Source organism: Artemia franciscana, chromosome 13 (assembly GCF_032884065.1).
Source record: "Artemia franciscana chromosome 13, ASM3288406v1, whole genome shotgun sequence".
NCBI classification, from domain to species: Eukaryota; Metazoa; Arthropoda; class Branchiopoda; order Anostraca; family Artemiidae; genus Artemia; species Artemia franciscana.
Window position 1 is genome coordinate 26748206 of NC_088875.1, and position 18684 is coordinate 26766889.

At 34.9% G+C, this 18684-nt stretch overlaps 2 protein-coding genes across 2 annotated transcripts in view; both read left to right on the forward strand.

Moving 5' to 3' along the window:
* The window catches only part of LOC136034734 (uncharacterized), a 119049-nt gene that overhangs the window by 41103 nt on the left and 59262 nt on the right, over nt 1-18684 (forward strand). The gene's annotated exons all lie outside the window — the stretch shown is intronic.
* Nucleotides 1-18684, forward strand: part of LOC136034732 (negative elongation factor D-like) — a 58934-nt gene that overhangs the window by 36727 nt on the left and 3523 nt on the right. The window contains exons 7-8 of the mRNA XM_065716101.1: nt 10025-10274; nt 16023-16233. Of these exons, the coding sequence (XP_065572173.1) occupies nt 10025-10274; nt 16023-16233 (461 nt within the window). The remainder of the gene's footprint in view (nt 1-10024; nt 10275-16022; nt 16234-18684) is intronic.

Below are 18684 nucleotides of genomic sequence, written 5' to 3' on the forward strand. Positions count from 1 at the left end.
CCACGGAATTTAAAAATTCAGATGGATAATTAACCGCCTCATTTGGTTCCAAAACTGTGTCGACTGACTTGTAAAGGACTGCCTGGTCTCGAATCTTGGTCAAAACAATATTGTTGATTTCGTGGACGTCTATATTTTTGGGTGCAAGAATCGCTCTTTCACTTAGCCATTTATTATTTTTATAATTTTTTAGAATATTTGGAAATGCTTTTTCAATCAATTCATTTTTGGACGTCACTAAATTACAGAATTCAGCAGGTAGTTGTATACGTCCTGAAATTGAGTCTACTGGGAGCTTTCCGTTTCCAATTGCCAGCAATTGTTCTGAAAATGTTTGACCAGAGTCATCGTTTTGCAATCGGACACGCATATTTGTAGTAGATTTTAATGTTTTTACGTGTGCCCATAAATTAGAATTTTTCAGGCAAGCATTCATTTTGTCTGCAGGGGTTGATCTAGGTATTATAGGTAATGTTTGCCTGAAATCTCCCGCAAGCAATATTAATGTGCTGCCAAAGGGTTTCGAATTCCCTTGCAAATCTTTCAAACATTGATCCAGAGCCTCGAGCGATTTTTTGTGTGCCATTGTGCACTCATCCCAAATAATAAGTTTGCATTGCTGCAATACTTTACCCATCCCAGATGATTTGGAAATATTGCACGTGGGAGTTTCTGTAGAATGCAAATTCAGAGGCAATTTCAAAGCGGAATGAGCAGTTCTTCCACCAGTCAGCAACGTTGCGGCTATTCCGGACGACGCAATTGCCAACGCTATATCATTTTTTGATCGAATTGATGCCAGAATCAGTTTTATCACAAACGTTTTACCAGTACCTCCTGGCGCATCCAAAAAGAAAATTTCTCCAACGTTGTTATCGACACAATGCATTATCGTATCATAAATGTCTTTTTGTTCCGACGTTAACTTGGAGATGTTATTTTGTACATACGACAATAGATCACTCGTACTGTAACTTTGTTCACGATCCAATTCTACACATTTCGAAACAGCAGCGGTACGATTAGGTGAAGGCATTCCCAAATCCTGAAGAGGTTTGTTTGCCATACATACGCACAAATCTTCTATAATAACTAAAGTGTAGTTATAAATTTCTGATGTAAAATCAAAAGTCATATCTGACGTCTCTAACCGTTTTCGATGGAGTATATCTTCGGACATTTTTGATTTATATTTTTCCCATAACTCTGTAGGAGCTGATGGAGAGCAAGTTGTTAGTATGATGCCAAACAATGCACGAATTTGACTTGTAGTTGACGTTTCGCTCGCGTCATTGATTCAGTTATCCCAGTGTTGGTCATTCTCCAATAAATTCAGAGCTTGGCATGCACTACGGTAAGTGTCATGTATAGTACCGTTTACAGTTCTCAAATACTCAAAGGACGTCGGACCGGGTACATTCACCAAAAGCAGGCGTACAAAGAAGCATTCATGTTGATTGGGGTGAACGGTGTAGAGTCTTCCTATCGTGGTATCTTTGAAGATGGTAGGTTGGCCGTCGACTGACTTACCCTGTTTTCGACGTTCAAATACTTTATTTTTAGTATTCAACGTGTAATACGAAGGCACTTCAGTATACAGCAGTTTTTTTGCAAAAGAACCATTTTTGCATAGCGAAAAGAAAGCAGTTAACTTTGTATCCGGTGGATTCAGGGCTCTTTGTTGCACGTTGGATTCCGAAAAATAGACACGTTCACCGTTCTGTAAATGTACCGCTAAGTGAACAACAGCTGGACTACGTTCATGTATTGGAAATGAAAGAATTCGCCAAACAGCTTCATTACTGCTTATGTATCTTCCAGCCTGATATTGTACGATTTCGTCGATTATCTTTGATTTCGGACTGCAAGCCAAAAACTGCCATGTCACTGCCTTTGTTGACGTTTTTACATATATATTTGATTGCCTTTACGGAGTTACAGTATTCAACGTTTATGTGTGCATTAAATGTTTTTGATAATAATGGGGAATATGGAACAACCCACTGGTTATCTACTTCGATGGTGGTACCGTTACGCTTCTTTATTATTGCTGTTTTACCGCCATCTTCAGTAGATCTTCTTCTATATTGTGGGTAACCATCATTGCCAGTAATTGTGTTGGATACTAAAAGTCGAGGATAGTGCTTCGTGCACCTTCCTTTGGCCATGCATGGTAAATTTTTGTTCAGTGCACCGCAAGGTCCATGTATCATATTTTTTACAACAATATCATATAACCCCTTATCGATATTTCCATCAGGTATTTCAGCGGAAATCACATCATCAATTTCGTTAGAAGTAATTTTATTATGTAGCCAGATTAGTATATGTGCGTGGGGCAAACCTCGTTTTTGCCATTCCACTGAGTACATCCAGCATCGCACTGACCCAAACACTTCAAGTTTTACTATGTAGTTTATCAGTGATTTCAACTTTGGCCGGAAGACCGTAATGTCATGTCTATGAACCGCCAATTGTCCTTGGAAGTAAAAGCTGCTGTATCTCGTCCCAAGATTGATTACATGTAAATGTAATAAATAAATCTGGACGACCATAGAGACGAACATACGCAATAGCATCTTGAGCATATTCATGCATGTGACGGGGACTGCCAGCATATGACGAAGGTAAAATCGTTAATCTTCCAACGTTTGTGGTATTACCGTCATTTACAACTGCATCTCGCAAATGAATGTATTGTTCAGAGTGGAGCTTGGTCTGATTCAGGCGGATATATAGCAAACGTTCTGATTCAATTTTTGCATACATATCAACGACGTATTGGTGAAACAATTGACGGCATTTTAAAATATAATTGTCTTCATCCTGCCGAATCATTAGTCTATAGGAATAATAATGCATTACACTGCATTTCTTATTCATTTCTTTGTTAGTGGCTGGATTCATCAATTTAATATTAAAGTGATAGCCGTTTGCTCCATCCCAAAAAATGATAGGATATTGTAGGGCATCGTAGCATCGATGAGTTTCAGCAATTCTTACCAACTGAGCGTTTCGCTTATGAAGAATAATATCTCGAGGTAAAAACTGATCACCGACCATAACGATTGCCACTTCGTCGATAGTTGGAGCATTGTATCTACGCACATGTTGGCCAGGAGGCGTTTTGTCAGCGGAAATAACAATTTTATGCGTATCAGTAGGCATCAAATCGATGGCTGTTTTGAACAGACGCACTAAATTATTATTTTCGTGGAAAAGGTGTTGCAATTGGGAAACGATTGTCCTTTCAACGTTGGGAGAAATTTCGCAACGTGTATTCAATTCAGAATTTCTATCACTGATGAAGTACAATTGTAAAATTTATGATTCTCGCCTGAGAATGGTAGAAGGGACCCTGCTCTATGATAAATTTGCCCTTTTACTTTGAAAGTAGGCATAAATTGATCTTGATTTTCGATTTGGGCAACAGACGACGTCATTTGGAAACATGAGTTATATTTTCTGATGTTTGAAAAAAAACGCTTAGATTCTGACGTAGTTCCAGTAAGCAAAGTCTTCAATGGCTCTGGGGGTGCAGCCAGTAGAGGAAGTTTAACTTTCCCTGAGGCGCAACACATTCTTATTGTTTCACCATTAAATTTCAAGGCCTTGCAGTAGGGACAAATTTTAGACATAGTCCCGATTTGAACACATTTACTATAATCATCGACTGGACTGTACCTGAATGCCATGCGATAATTTTCACGTTGCTCTTGTGATTCCTCGGCACGCTTTCTTTTGGCATTATCTCTTGAAGCCGCAAGCCTGTTTTCACGTTGCTCTTGTGATTCCTCGACACGCCTTCTTTTTTCACTTTCTCTTTTAGCAGCAAGTCTGGTTTCGCGTTGCTCTGGTAGTTCCTCGACACGCCTTCGTTGACGTAAATTGCACATTCCTAATCTAGCATTATCTCTTGAAGCTGCAAGCCTGTTTTCACGTTGCTCTTGTGATTCCTCGACACGCCTTCTTTTTTTAATTTCTCTTTCAGCAGCAAGTCTGGTCTTGCGTTGTTCTGGTAGTTCCTCGACACGCCTTCGTTGCCGTAAATTGCACATTCCTAATCTGGCCCTTTCTCTTTGAACCGCAAGCCTGGTTTTGCTTTTTGGTAACATTCTATAACATTGACAGTTAGAAAAATCTTCACGTGCCAAGCTTGCTAAAGCTCAACAATTTATAATAAACCTCAAATTTTAAGTATGTTTTTTAAGGTTTTCAAATTACATTAATCTATTGTCAAAATAGTTTGAAATATTTATGCAATTCCCGGTTTTTACATTTAAACCCTCAACACAAAAATACATACAACTTATTTTTATATATATCTATATATATAAAAATAAGTTGTTTGTCTGTCTGTCGACTGACGTCATGTTTGTGTGTCGACTGACGTCATGTTTGTCGACTGACGTCATTATAAGGATTGAGCTGTATGTCGTCATGAAGTTGTTTGTCGTCTGACGTCATGTTTGTCGACTAACGAAACTACAGACCGGGACACCGGGACACAAATGACGTGTTATGTCTGTTATAACGTAATAGAGGCAACAATCTTGACAGGGCCTTTTGAGGGTGAGGCTTTTGTTATTGGATCTGCCTTTTCAACCTAAAAGATTGCAATTCCCAATTTGATTAGCATATTTAGTTTTCAGTCCAGAACCACTAAAGCTATTATGTAAATACCAAAATATTTATGTTGTCTGAGCAATAATTTTTAGTTTTTATTTCAAAATAGAAAATTACCTGACAATTTTAGAATTATATCTATCTATATATATAAAAATAAGTTGTCTGTCTGTGGATCAGGTGACGTTATGTTTCTGTGTCGACTGGCGTCATGAAGTTAGTTGTCGTCATTTTTGCTATGACGGTGACGTCATTAAAGATATTTAAGACATATGTTCACGTAGAAATCTATTAATGTTTAAGTTTAAAATGACTGATGAACTTACAATGGCAAAAGCCGATGAAGATGCTCAAAGAGTCTATCCCAAAAAACTTGCTGCTGATAGAGAAAGTCAGAAAAGAAAGCGTGCCGAGGAATCAAAAGAACAACAAGGAAACAGGCTTGAGGCTAAAGAACGCAAAACCGCGCAGTTAGATGAAGATCCACCTGGACAGCGAGAGTCAAAACATATCAAAACTGAAAATGATAGCGATGATGATTGGGTTTGGGATCTTGACTTGGATAAGGTCATCAATGCCTACCAGATTTTAGTTAAAAAAAAAACAAAGGTTCTGCGATATGTATTTCATAGTGAAGCTGAAAAATAAAGAAGAAAAAGAAAACTGAAAAAAGAAAAAATGTAAAAAACTAATAAATACTAAAAAGAAAAAACACTCAAAGAGAAATTACAGACCGGGACACAAATGACGACCGGGACAGAGGGAATATAAATAACGACCGGGACACTCAAGGAGAAATTACAGACTGGGATACCGGGACACAAATGACGACCGCGACACAGGCAATATAAATGACGACCAGGACACAGGTATTTAAGAATATCGTTCAAAGAAAAATTTTTAATTGTAAGAAGACCGTTGAAACAGAAATTTCTAATTGTAAAATGACTGAAGAACCTACAATGGCAACACCCGAGGAAGCTGCTCAAAACGAATGTATTCACGCCGAAGTAGCTGAGTTGGTAAAGCGTTATGTTTCAGGTTCTAGGTCCGAGAGGCTCCAGGTTTGAACCTTGGCTTTAGCATTAATACAAAAGAAGAAAAAACTAAAAAAGGTAAAAACTACAAAAAAACTAAAAAGAAAATATATATATATATTTATATATATATCATCTTTTCCACAAAAATAATAATTTAGTGCTTCTGCTTAAAAACAGTAATCGAATTGATGCCTCCTGATACGCAACTATCAACAAAGTGGCAATCGTTGTGGTCGGTGATCAGTTCTTACCTCGAGATAATGGAGATATAAATGACGACCGGGATTCAAGCCAAATTAGCTGAGTTGGTAAAGCGTTATGTTCCAGGTTCTAGGTCCGAGAGGTTCCAGGTTCGAACCTTGGCTTTAGCATTAATACAAAAGAAGAAAAAAAACTAAAAAAGGTAAAAGCTACAAAAAAAACTAAAAAGAAAATACTAAAAAAAAAAATCTAAAAAAGCTAAAAAACTAAAAAAGGTAAAAAACTAAAAACTAAAACAAGAAAAAAAACTAAAAAAGGGTAAAAACTACAAAAAAAAACTAAAAAGAAATAAACAACTAAAAACCAATAAAAAAACTAAAAAAATAAAAACTGAAAAAGAAAAAACTAAAAAAAGGAAAAAAATGAAAAATAAAGGAGAAAAAGAAAACTAAAAACCGAGACACAGGGAATATAAATGACGACCGGGACACTCTCAAAGAGAAATTACAGACTGGGACACTGGGACACAAATAACGACCGGGAGATGTAAATGACGACCGGGACACTCAAAGATAAATTACAGACCGGGACACCGGGACATAAATGACGACCGGGACGCTCAAAGAGAAATTACAGACTGGGACACTGGGGCACAAATAACGACCGGGAGATATAAATGACGACTGGGACACTCAAAGATAAATTACAGACCGGGACACCGGGACATAAATGACGACCGGGACACCAGAACACAGGGAATATAAATGACGACCGGGACGCTTAAAGAGAAATTACAGACTGGGACACAAATGACGACCGGGATACTGGGAATATAAATGACGACCGGGACACAACTACAACGGGGATGCCGGGGGCACAGGGGGATATATACATGACGACGGGGACACAGGGAATGTTTGATTAGAAATCACCATCAACGAAGCTCAAGGGCAATCATTAGAATAATGAGGTATAGATCTGAATACGGATTGTTTTTCCCATGGACAATTTTATGTTGCATGTTCAAGAGTCGGTAAACCTGACAATCTATTTATATGCACAGACAATGGGACATCGAAGAATGTTGTATATTCGCAAGTTTTACGTAGTTAAACATATATATATATATATATATATATATATATATATATATATATATATATATATATATATATATATATATATATATATATATATATATATATATATATATATATATATATATATATATATATATATATATATATATATATATATATATATATATATATATATATATATATATCTATATTCACAGGTGGGACACAGGGACACAACTACAATGGCGCGTAACGGCATACGCGCGCGGGGGTCTTGGGGGGGGGGGGGTTTGGTTGCGAAGCGCCCCCACCAACTAGGTGTTGGGGTGGCGCAAAGCGCCACCCCAACAGCAAGTTAAATATATAAAGTTGAAGATGCGTTAGTGAAATAGACGCTTCTCTACCGATTTACGTCATAACAAAAAATGCTGCTTAACACAATAGGTGTAGTTTGTGCAAGTTAGTTACAAATGTTTTCACAGTTTATTTATTGAAAACCAAATTTATGCACACGAGATACACAATAAAGCACATGGAAATTTTCATATCGGCTGCAACTAATGAAACAATTAAACGAATTAACACATTTAGCTTTGATAAATGTCAATGTCTGGTTAAGAATATCAGGAACAACTAGAGACCAAACAGGTTACGCTTATATAAATAAGAAACAATATGCAGAAGGTGCTTATGCTCATTTCTCAGAAATCAATGCTAAAGTTCAGTTAAAAGCTGCTCAACTTAACGCAACTGCTGTGGTTTTGTAATATGTCTCTTTTGGAAGTTTCAAAGAAAATCACTCATAAAAAAATACCCATAAAATTGGCTTGTGTTATTTACAAGACTTCTTTAAATGACGTCATGCTGAATGACGTCGAACATTACAAGGCAAAAGCAGTTTAATTACAACAGGAAAAAAGAAAAGCAAAAAGAAGTTTTTGGCAAATGGAAAACTTTTTTACTATCTGTTTTTAAAAACATTTCCATTTGATCGAGAGAGTCCAAGTATTAATTTTTCGGTCACAGTAGAAAAAGATCTACAGAGAGTACGGTATTTATTTTGTCAACCTACTTTGAATTAAAGAAAATAGTTAATAAATACTGAAAGAAGACACAAAAAAATTAAAAGTTACTACGGTAGTCAAATTGTTAATGAAGCCAAGGTGCTGGAGAACAAACGCAAGATTTACTGTCTAAACACTTTTGAGGAGCCTAAAAAAAAAAATCGCTTTACCCCTTCTGATTATCAAAGTAGTCTGACTGTCTAAAACTTCGAGTGACTTAAACTTCGATCCTCTTTCTCCAGAGGAGAGTGTCATAGCTGCTGTACGTAGTAACTGTCTTTTGGATATATGTTATTAACGTTATTCTTTGCAGTAAGATTTTATCTTTGATCAACAAAATAGTAAGTAAAATTAGTGCGAATATTATAGATTACCTCCCAGGATAATACAAATCTTTTAAAAGTTATGATTCTGTAAAGGATAAACAGGAAGGGTATTGAATTCACTCGTTAATTCTTCAACTCAACTGAAATTACAGTTTAGTCACCCCATGACTTAAAATGAAGAAAAATACGATTTTTAAACTTATGCGTAACTTAGATTTTTTCAGAAGGGATGTGTAATGGAACACGTCTTGTTGTTATTGAATTATGTAACAATTATTCAAGACAAATATAATTACTGGGGCAAAATCTGAAAAAGAAGTTCATGTTTCTAGACTTAAGCACGAATGCAGTAAAGATCAGCTTGGAGGTATAGTTCAACGACATCAATTTCTGCTTCGACTGGCACTTGTGCTGACGAAACATAAATCGCAAGGGCAAACTTTAGAACTTGCCGGCGTCAATCTCCGCACTTCTATTTTTAATCACGGTATTTTTTACGTGGCAATTTTTCGTGATAAACGACAACGTAGCTTAAAAGCTCTGCTACCACCTGAAAATGAACGATGAACATATAATGTTGTGTAGAAAAAATCGTCGAGCACTTCCAACAAAATAAATAGTAACAGTTTCAAACTGTCAATACAAAGTTTTGTTTTGCAATCAAGTTTCAAATTTTTAACTCTATTCTTAGAATGCTTAGAATGACCCTGTCACTAAATGATTCGTAAATAGCGACGAAGACCACACTGCCTTTCCATAAAAAATAAATACATTTGGAACAATAGGGAAAAAATTTTCAAGTCAGTGGAATTCAATTCAGTGAATATTTCGGCCCTATGTCCAAGGGCCGTCCTCAGCACAACACCAGCATATATATATATATATATATATATATATATATATATATATATATATATATATATATATATATATATGTATATATATATATATATATATATATATATATATATATATATATATATATATATATATATATATATATATATATATATATATATATATATATATGTATATATATATATAGATAACTTACATTAAAATGCAAATTTTAAAACTAAAAATATCTTTAAGAAATTTTAAAAAAGCCCTAGCATCATTACTTCAATGAAGTTTAACAAGGACTGATAAATAAAGTGATGTGAGATAATAAAATTCATTCACTAACGAGAAAAGATATTTCGAAAAGTATTGCGTGGCTGAGGTTATCAAAAATATGGCTACCTAAAGTAGAATCAAAGGAGTTATTAGAACTATTAGAAATTAATGATTTGTTTATGTCTTCTTTATGCTGGTGCAGGCATTTTTCTAGATTCTTATGAGTTCTGCCAACATAGTAACTACCACAGTTTAAGAAATTTAAGTTTAAGAGTTTAAGAAATTTGTGATTTTAAAATTATTAGTGAAAACTACACACATTATTTCTTGTGATCATCCTTTTGGTATATTTATTTTATATTTATTAGGCTATGATTATGTTTGCTGATAGGAAAAGATAATAACGAAGATAGTGAAGAAGGAAGAAGTGTAGATGGCAGTACTTAGCGAAATGTAAAGTTTGTTACAGCTGAATCTCTGCACCCCACATATTCATCTTGTTTTTTCTTTGTTTCTTTCTATCTTCCAGCTAATTTGGTTTTGCTATTAGTTTTCAATCATTTAATTTTTAGAGCTTCTCAACGACGTCTTATTCAAACCTGGGGTGAAAATAAATGTTGAACATAAACCAAAGTACATTTACTTATTAGCATATGCCTCGAGCGTTGTCGAAACTGGGATAAAAGGTCAAAAGAAGTCAGTGAATAGAGATGAAGTGAAAAGTACATTGATGGCTATTGAGAAGGCCCATGAAATTTGCTCCACAACTCGTAGCTCAGCCGAACTTTTAGCAGAACTTTCGTCTTTATATCAATGCTTGAAGTGAGTTTTTTAATATTTTTTCAACATCCTCTAAAATGTGTGATACGTCTGTATCGGCTCCTTTCTGCTGCCATCGTGGTCACAGCGGTAGCTGCAATCTAGTAAAAGACGAACCTTGACCAGTAGTAACCGAAAATTAATTGTTTTGAAAACAACTCGGATCGAAGTAAAAAGTACACCATTGGAATTTCCATGGTCGATAATCCTATATATGAAACTTACCGTATTTTTTTACCGTTTTTTACCAGAAACCATTATTTTGTACCATTATTTTTTAAAAATCGTTTAAGAACGACTCCTGAAACACAAGGTTCATTTAATTAGAACAATGTGAAGCTTATTTAAAAGTGCTAAAAAAAAACTTTAGCGTGAACAGCAAGGTGTTTAGGAGGGGGCAATCCCTCTCATATACGTAATAATTTCTGTTTACCCTGGCCTGAACAACAAAGGATATCACTTTTCTGCATGGGTTGCACTGATTTGTCCTTTTTTTTTCTTTCTTCACTGTCAGCGGGCACTGAAACATTATAGAAAGCTGTTTAAGGACCCATTTTAATGGAAATTGCTATATCTAGCTCCTTTTGTAATTAACGAAACACAATATATAAAATAAAATGAATTTTTTTACTAATAAATTCATCTTCTTATGCAAGATGATGAATGATTATTTAAAAGATCGATTCTGTAATTAGTTGCGACTAGAATTCTCTTCGAGCAAAAGTAATTGCTAGAAACTTATATATAAAGAAAGTAAAATTTCACCACTTTATCCGAAAAAAACTACGAATTACCGTTATTATCACAAAACCCATCTAGAACTTGAATTGAATAAAATGACATATCAATTCAGTTTTTCGAATCTCTGTTTCATTCATTTTCTTGCGTAGATTTCCTCAGAAGATTTGAATCAATCCTTAGACTCCTTCGTTTGGCTCACTATCAAAATATCAGAACTTTCTGTCGCCCCCAATCCTGCTTCTCTCTGGGGGCAACCTAGTAATTAGGAAGCCCCAACCCATTTTTTCTGCCAGTCATTATTAATTTTTTTTGGTACTAAGATAACTTTTTTTAATATAATCTAATTTAAAAACTAGTTTTTAAATATAGTCTCTACACTGCAAAATACGTAGAAAACAAGAAAAAAAACGATAAAACAACAAATTCTATCAATGTATTGAATTTATTCAAGCAGGAATGTTTTAAACAAGCATTTATAGAAATCTCAACAGAACTTAACCTAATTGTAAATTTATTTTAGAATTACTATCACTAATAACCACACTTTTAAAATAAAAATTGCAGGTTTTTCTTGACTGTTAAAAAAGTTTAAGATACTTGTAAATATGTTTGATTTACAAAATATTCAATTTGTTTATATGAAAAATAGGATATTGATTCTGTTGTTAAAAAGAAAACTAAAATAAGAATTTTTTCACCACAACGGAATATAGTTGGCTGGAATAATTAAGATACCTGCATTCTCTTCAAGAATTCCAAAGCCTCCAAAAAAGAATTTTTCCGTATCCAGTGAGAGGAGGAAATGCAGAAACTTAAACTGCTTAAACCGCATCTTAAAAACTTAAACCGCAACTGCTTAACTTAAAATTTAAGGCAGCAAAACAGTCCAAAGAACTTCATTTGATTTCCTGTAGTTTATAAAATGTAAATATGATTTATAAATATCGTATATATATATATATATATATATATATATATATATATATATATATATATATATATATAAACAGAATCAAAAATTCTTGTTATGTACTCGGTGCTTTTTCATAAAAAAAGATGAGTAAACGCTTCAATAAACTTCATCGAACATTTAGAAAGCTTGCCACCCCTTTAGCTGAATTATCCCTGGGCAGTAGTTTCAATATTTGTCAAAAGCTGCATTTTTTGGCGCCAAAGCTATTATTCGTAATGTTTTATTATTGCATTATTGATATTTCATCAATGACACAGTATTCATTATTCTAAAAGTGTAGCACACTCTTAAAATAGGAAATGTCTCATTTTGTTGTTTGTCGAATTGTGTTTTAGTGTTTTTGGGAAAAAAAAAACTTTGAAGCTAGCAATTTACCGATTGATGTATCAGAGGCAGTGCACTAGCGCTACCTAAGTAAAAAGCCTCCCGCATTCAATGCATAATTCAGTCACTTTTCTTTCTCACTAGCCACTAAATCTGGAAGGGATAGTCATAGAAACTTTGGCGTTCTTCACTTGATCGGAAATTGTGCCGCCTAATATATTTGGTTTTCATTTAAGTTCAGATGACGAAGTAACTTCTATAAGGTTTAGGAAAGGGACGGGACAGTAGACTTAATTCTGTTTGTTGCAACCTCATTTGATTGGAAATTGGAAGTCCTAGTGATCTTTTCAAGAGTCGTAAATGACTGACGGTAAAACACCTCCCATCATGTGACTTTTTTCTACCCCCCTCCACTCCTTCCTATGTGACCCATCAAGTATCCGATCAAAAATTTACGATAGCTATTTATAAAAAATAGTTGAAAATTTCAATAAATGTATCTCCAGGTATGGCATGGCCCCCATAGGCCCTCGAGCAAGGGCCCTAACTAATGCTAATACCAATTATTTACATATAGGTTTTACAAAGAAAAGGAAGCATTATCTATGCTGGGTATCTGATTGGCTCTAAACTTTCAGGGATCGCACTCATGGCTTAAACGATTGATCTTTTTGTGGGGGAGGGGATGGGGGTTCAGAAACAGGTCAAAAATTTGTTTTATTCTTGATCAGTGTAAAATTTAGAGTCGTAAGTTCCTTGGCAAAGAGGAATCTAATTAACAGACAATTTTATAGCCCCTCCTAAACAAGACTATAAATATTTTTTCTCGTCAGGTATAAACTTGTATCGCTAAGTGTCTGGACACAAGGGATGGTAATGTAAAAGAGGAATAAACAAAAATTGATTTGCTCTAAAACTGGGGTGGTGAAAGGCCAAGAAAATATTTTCCTGATCGGCTCGAAACTTATATCCTTATGTTTTTTTTTATTAAGAAGACCACAATCTTGAAGGCAAATTAGATTTAAAATCGGGTATCACAAAATAGGCCACTAGAGCGCTACACTAGAAAGGAAGGTTCACTCGAAAGGCATACTAGAACTTCATGTTTCCAATGGAATGACTCGCCTCCCTATTTTCTGCGACCACTCTTTCCATACAAAATAAAAGGTGAAAAAAGTAATACATTGAAGGTGTAAGGCTTTTTTCTAAGGCAAACGATTGAGCATTTCCTCTAAAACAAATATTTTAAGTGTTTATTTTGTACTTTGAGGCCCCATTGATCCATGGATCCAAGTTTGAGCGTTCAGACGAAAGAGCTAATCCAATGTTGCCTGTGGAGAGACTTTGTCACCTATAATTTTTCATTCATAATTGTTGTTGAATTTGCTTTCATTACAGCAAATTGTTTAGGTGGTGGTTGAAGCAATAAATTCAAAAGCCATTTTTCATTTCGGTATGTAGATTTATCGAATGCTTTAACAAAGTGGTGGTGGGGCATTGATCTCGGTCGGTATGTTCGAGGGTCCTTGTAGTCTTTTTCATATTTAAGAACGGCGGCTGTCTCCTGCAAGTCAAGAAAATGATTCGAAAAAGGTCATTACTACTGATGCTGTGGAAACCTATCTCAGCCCCATTTGTTACTTTGTTAATTCTGATTGTTCTTTTTTTTAGATCATTGAATTTTATGGTCTTAATGAAAAATTACAACATTATATAATTAGGACAAATATTATATTCGTAAAAACCGGTAGATTTATAACGAAAGTATTGCGCCTCAGAGTGAAACCCCTCAAAGTTTTAAAAATGAACAATTTTTTCTCATTCCCTAAAAGATTTTCTTTCGTTCAAGCAATATTCTTCCATCAATATCTTGAAAGGGCTGTATCTTCTCATGACCACCGTTATTCTTTTTTCCGACCCAGTCAATGTTGTTATGTTTAAAATTCACTATATACAGAAGCTTTGCCTTAATACTGTATTGCTTTGCCCAAAAATAAGAAACAAGAAAAGCCAAGAGCTCATATTGCACTTGTGACGAGGTCATAAGAGCCAAGAGTTTCTTCCCACCAAGTTTCATTACGATCTTTCCACTCTAAGCATCTTCCAAGATCTCCGGTTTCCCCTCTAACTCCCCCCAATGTCGCCGGATCCGGTTGGGAGTTGAAATAAGAGCTCTGAGACACGAGGTCCTTCTAAATATTAAATTTCCTAAAGATCTGATAACCTGTTCGTAAGATAAAAATACCTCATTTTTTCTAATTTTTCCGAATTAACCGACCTTCCACTCCCCCTCCCCCCCAGATGGTCGAATCGGGGAAGTGACTATTTATAATTTAATCTGGTCGGGTCCCTTATACGCCTACCAACTTTCAGCGATCGCTACATTGATCGCATATCCAGTTTAGGATCTTCTTCATGTAAAAATAGGTGTGATCCGGGTTTCGAATCTGAGACCTCTCGCACCCTAAGCGAGAATCATACCCCTAGACCACAAGCCATACTTAAGAAGAACAATCATTTGTTTTATCGGCAAATAAAATTCTTCTCAACTATTTTGTTCGCTCACTCCCCCCCCCCAGATGGTCGAATCAGGGAAGAGACTATTTCTAATTTAATCTCGTCTGGTCCCTGATACGCCTGCAAACTTTCATCGTCTTAGCTTATCTGGAAGTGCCCAAAATAGCAAAAGCGGGACCGACAGACCGACAGAAATTGCGATCGCTATGTGTCACTTGGTAAATACCAAATCCCATAAAAACTAATACATGCTTCTTATTTCTGGAATTGCAGCATATAAGGTTGCGATGCTTAGCCTCAGAATTGAAATTTACTTTTGTAATGAATATTTGATCGAGGATTAGAAGTATTTCTAGAGATTTCGCAGGCCTACTTTGGTCTTTCAATCATGGAGATTAAATATTTTGAATAAGCTGTTAAATGTCTACCTTTCCACAGAAAGCTGGTGGTGGAAAGGACGGGGGATGCAACGGGGTGTAACGCCAAACTTTATTTTTTAATAATACGTATTCAAATCTCTTTCCTAAATCCAGTTCAAACAAGGATTAAAAAGCCTTCCTTTGTGCAGAAAAGCTGGGGTAGGGCTAGGTTAAATGTTGAAAGAACTATAGGTCATGTTAGTGCCTTTCAGTAATACAGATCCTGATGCTTTCATTATTTTGCTTTTAAAAAAAAGTACAAGAAGCCTACCTTTCTGCTAAATTGGTGATTGGGAGAGGTGGATGACGAAGAATCACTAAGTCTTTTTTGCCTCCAGCTCACGTTTTATAGCTTCTTACCATTTTTTTTTTTCCAGGCTAGAATTATGCCCTACTGTCCAAAATGCAATGTCATATTCATCAATCCAGCTTTGGCTTTTTCGGCCTTTAGCTCACGCTTTACAGCCTCTGACCATTTTTTTTTTTTTTTTTAACCCGGGCAACAATTAGGCTCAACTGTCCAAAATATAGTGTCGTATTCATCAATTCAACCAGATGTCCATATTTTCCGTAGAAACCGCAGAGTATAGACCTATATCATTTTTCTCTATAAATTGAAATATTTGGCATAGAAAAAAAAAACAAGAAAAAAAACTGGACAAAACTAAAGCGCTATTCTCGCAACACAACCAGAAAAAACTTTTACATTCTCTATGTTTAGTTATCAGGGCTTGCTTGAGCTTTCCCATTTTTTATCACTTTTTTGTTTTATTTTAGATATCCAGTAGTGTCTGTTGGAATTTTTCGATGGATTGAAGTGACAGTCACAGAACCATCATATTTTAAATTGTCTACAGATCATACTCCACTTCATTTGGCACTCCTCGATGAAATTGTTGCTGTTAATCATTTACTACATCCACAAGTGTTTAAACTACTCGTTAACCTGTTTGAATCTCGTCAAGATGAACTTGACGTTTTAGTTCAAGTATCCATTCCCAATTAAATTTTGTTTCAGTATGTTTTAATAGTTACAATGAAAGACAAGAGGAAAATTTATTAAGCTTTGAATTAAACATCTCTGTATCCAAACACATACGACTGAGAAGTGGTGCTTTCCATTATTTAGTCATTGGATAATAAAGGGCTAATACTGACACTAATTTGAAAGCTTCGTTTCAATGAATCGATTCATTTAAGATTTAGATCTTTTATGTAGATTAGAAACCTCAAAAGCCTCTTTTTATATCTCACTTTTCATCGCCGTCACAAAATTTTTGAGAGTAATATTAAAGATCCCTCTCGTTTGTTTAGAGCTATGCTGAGTGGGAAGTCACATTGAAAGTTGGTAAGTTCTAGCCTGAAAGCCCACGTTATGGCATTTAAGCCCCCCCCCCTTCCCGCCTCGGAATTCCTTTGAGGGGGTAGGGGTTCGCATCGAACTAATTTTCATAGAAAATTGAAAAGAGGTCAATTTAACGAAAGTTTTACCTATAACGCTCTCTGTAATTATCGAAAAGACAGAACTTCAGCAAACTTATGCTCCCGTTGTTCCCACCTATAATTCTGGCAATGATATGACCATTCTCATTTAAAAAAAAATCAAATTTAGCTTTTTTCAGATACAAGTAAGGAGTGACATTTAAACTTGAATTGAGTGGGAATTATTGTGAATATGAGGGGGCTGCCTCTCCCCTAGATTCTCATCTCTTTACCCTGACGTATTATTAGTGCTTTAGAAAAAATATGCGACTGCTACAAGTATAGCCGTTCGGTAACTAGGTTTTTTAGGTACCGACTACCTTTGAAAATATTTGAACTAAAAATATAATTGTCCGAAGGAACAATGGAGCGTTAATCTCTCATATGTATCTAAAAGGCTCAATAACAATCATGAAATCTGGACATTAGAATTCACTCTTTTTTATTTTCATTAATAAAAAATTATCAAAACTTTAAGGAATATTGACTAATATATGTCAATTAAGCTGACAATGCACGGTCATTTGTTTTTGTTTGTTTTTCTTTTCAGGAAAGCACAAATTATGTTTTTGTCTTGAGAAGATAGTGGGTTTATCGGCCCCACGCATGTCAATTTTTGCTCATTTTGTGTTTGACTCGGCTATCTATTGTAATTTCTGTTCGTTTTGAGTTTCATTTATTTATTGATAGTGGTTTGTGGTAGTTATACACTCAGAAGGTTATTTGACTTTATTTCTGCTCATTTTTGGCTTAATGGAGATCTTTACTTTTCTTTGAAAAACTTGTTTTGTGGAAAAGTTTTTCAAATTAATACTATTCGAAAGGCAAAGGCTGAATATTAGGAATGCTTTTCACCCTTTAATCACCCTCCTTATTAGTCTTGACGCCAATCTCTACTTTCATACGAAATAACTAATTTTTTTCTAATTATTAATTCATAGGACAAGTTGACCTCTTAATAAATGAACATGCTCCGAGGTGTCGGAAGTAAGAACTTTACTTCAATGAGAAGTTGTATATTTAATATTTATTAAATCCATATATCAAGTACTTAAGTGGAGGAAGGGGTGTTTTTTATGTAGTGATTATTTTTAACTAGCAACTTTCCAAAGATTTTATTTTCAGTATCGCTTTAATAACTTTGTGTAATGAAATTCTGAATCCAACAAGAGAATTATTTAATTGAAAGTGTTTTCTTGCTAATGAGTTTGGCTCTTCAAACTCAGGACCTCATTCTGGGGAACATAGACACGAAGCATATGTTTGGACTGAAAATGTTATAAAGAATTTTCGCAAAAGCTTATTGGGGGGGGGGGATAGTAAAACTCTATTATTTACGCATGTTTTCAATTATTGTTTTCTCGGCTATCATATATCGATTTAGTTGGCAGTTGCCGTTTGTTTTGTTTTTTTTTGTTTTTTTTTTCATAAAATTCTAATACTACTTTGCTATATTAGTTCCTGTAATAGCCTATTTGGGAACTTGTTTCTGTACTTGCATTGACTGTAAAACTATGCTTGCTTTAGCCGAAAAAAGTGTAACTGATGTATTTAGGTCCTTATTTACAACGTTGGATGGTGTTCACCTTCATTGGATAGATCCTAGGGGTAGTCTTCTTCTAATATCTATTCGAAGGAATATTTGATTTAAACACAAATTAGGTTTGAATGTCGAACATAACAATAAACTATGTTCGAAGCGAATATCGGTGTTTTGCTTGGTTATTAAAATCAAATGCTGTATCAAATGACGATAAATAGCATAATATTATATGATATAGTATTAACATGATATAATAATATAATCAATAAATAAAGTAATGTAATCGAATGACGATTATATTAGTTTGATACGTATTTATATCCTTGTAAAAATTCATTGATAAAAGTTGCAGATGGTGCGAAAACGTTTGAAAAGTTGCACTTTCTAAAGGCTGTTAAGCATTCCTTTGCATTA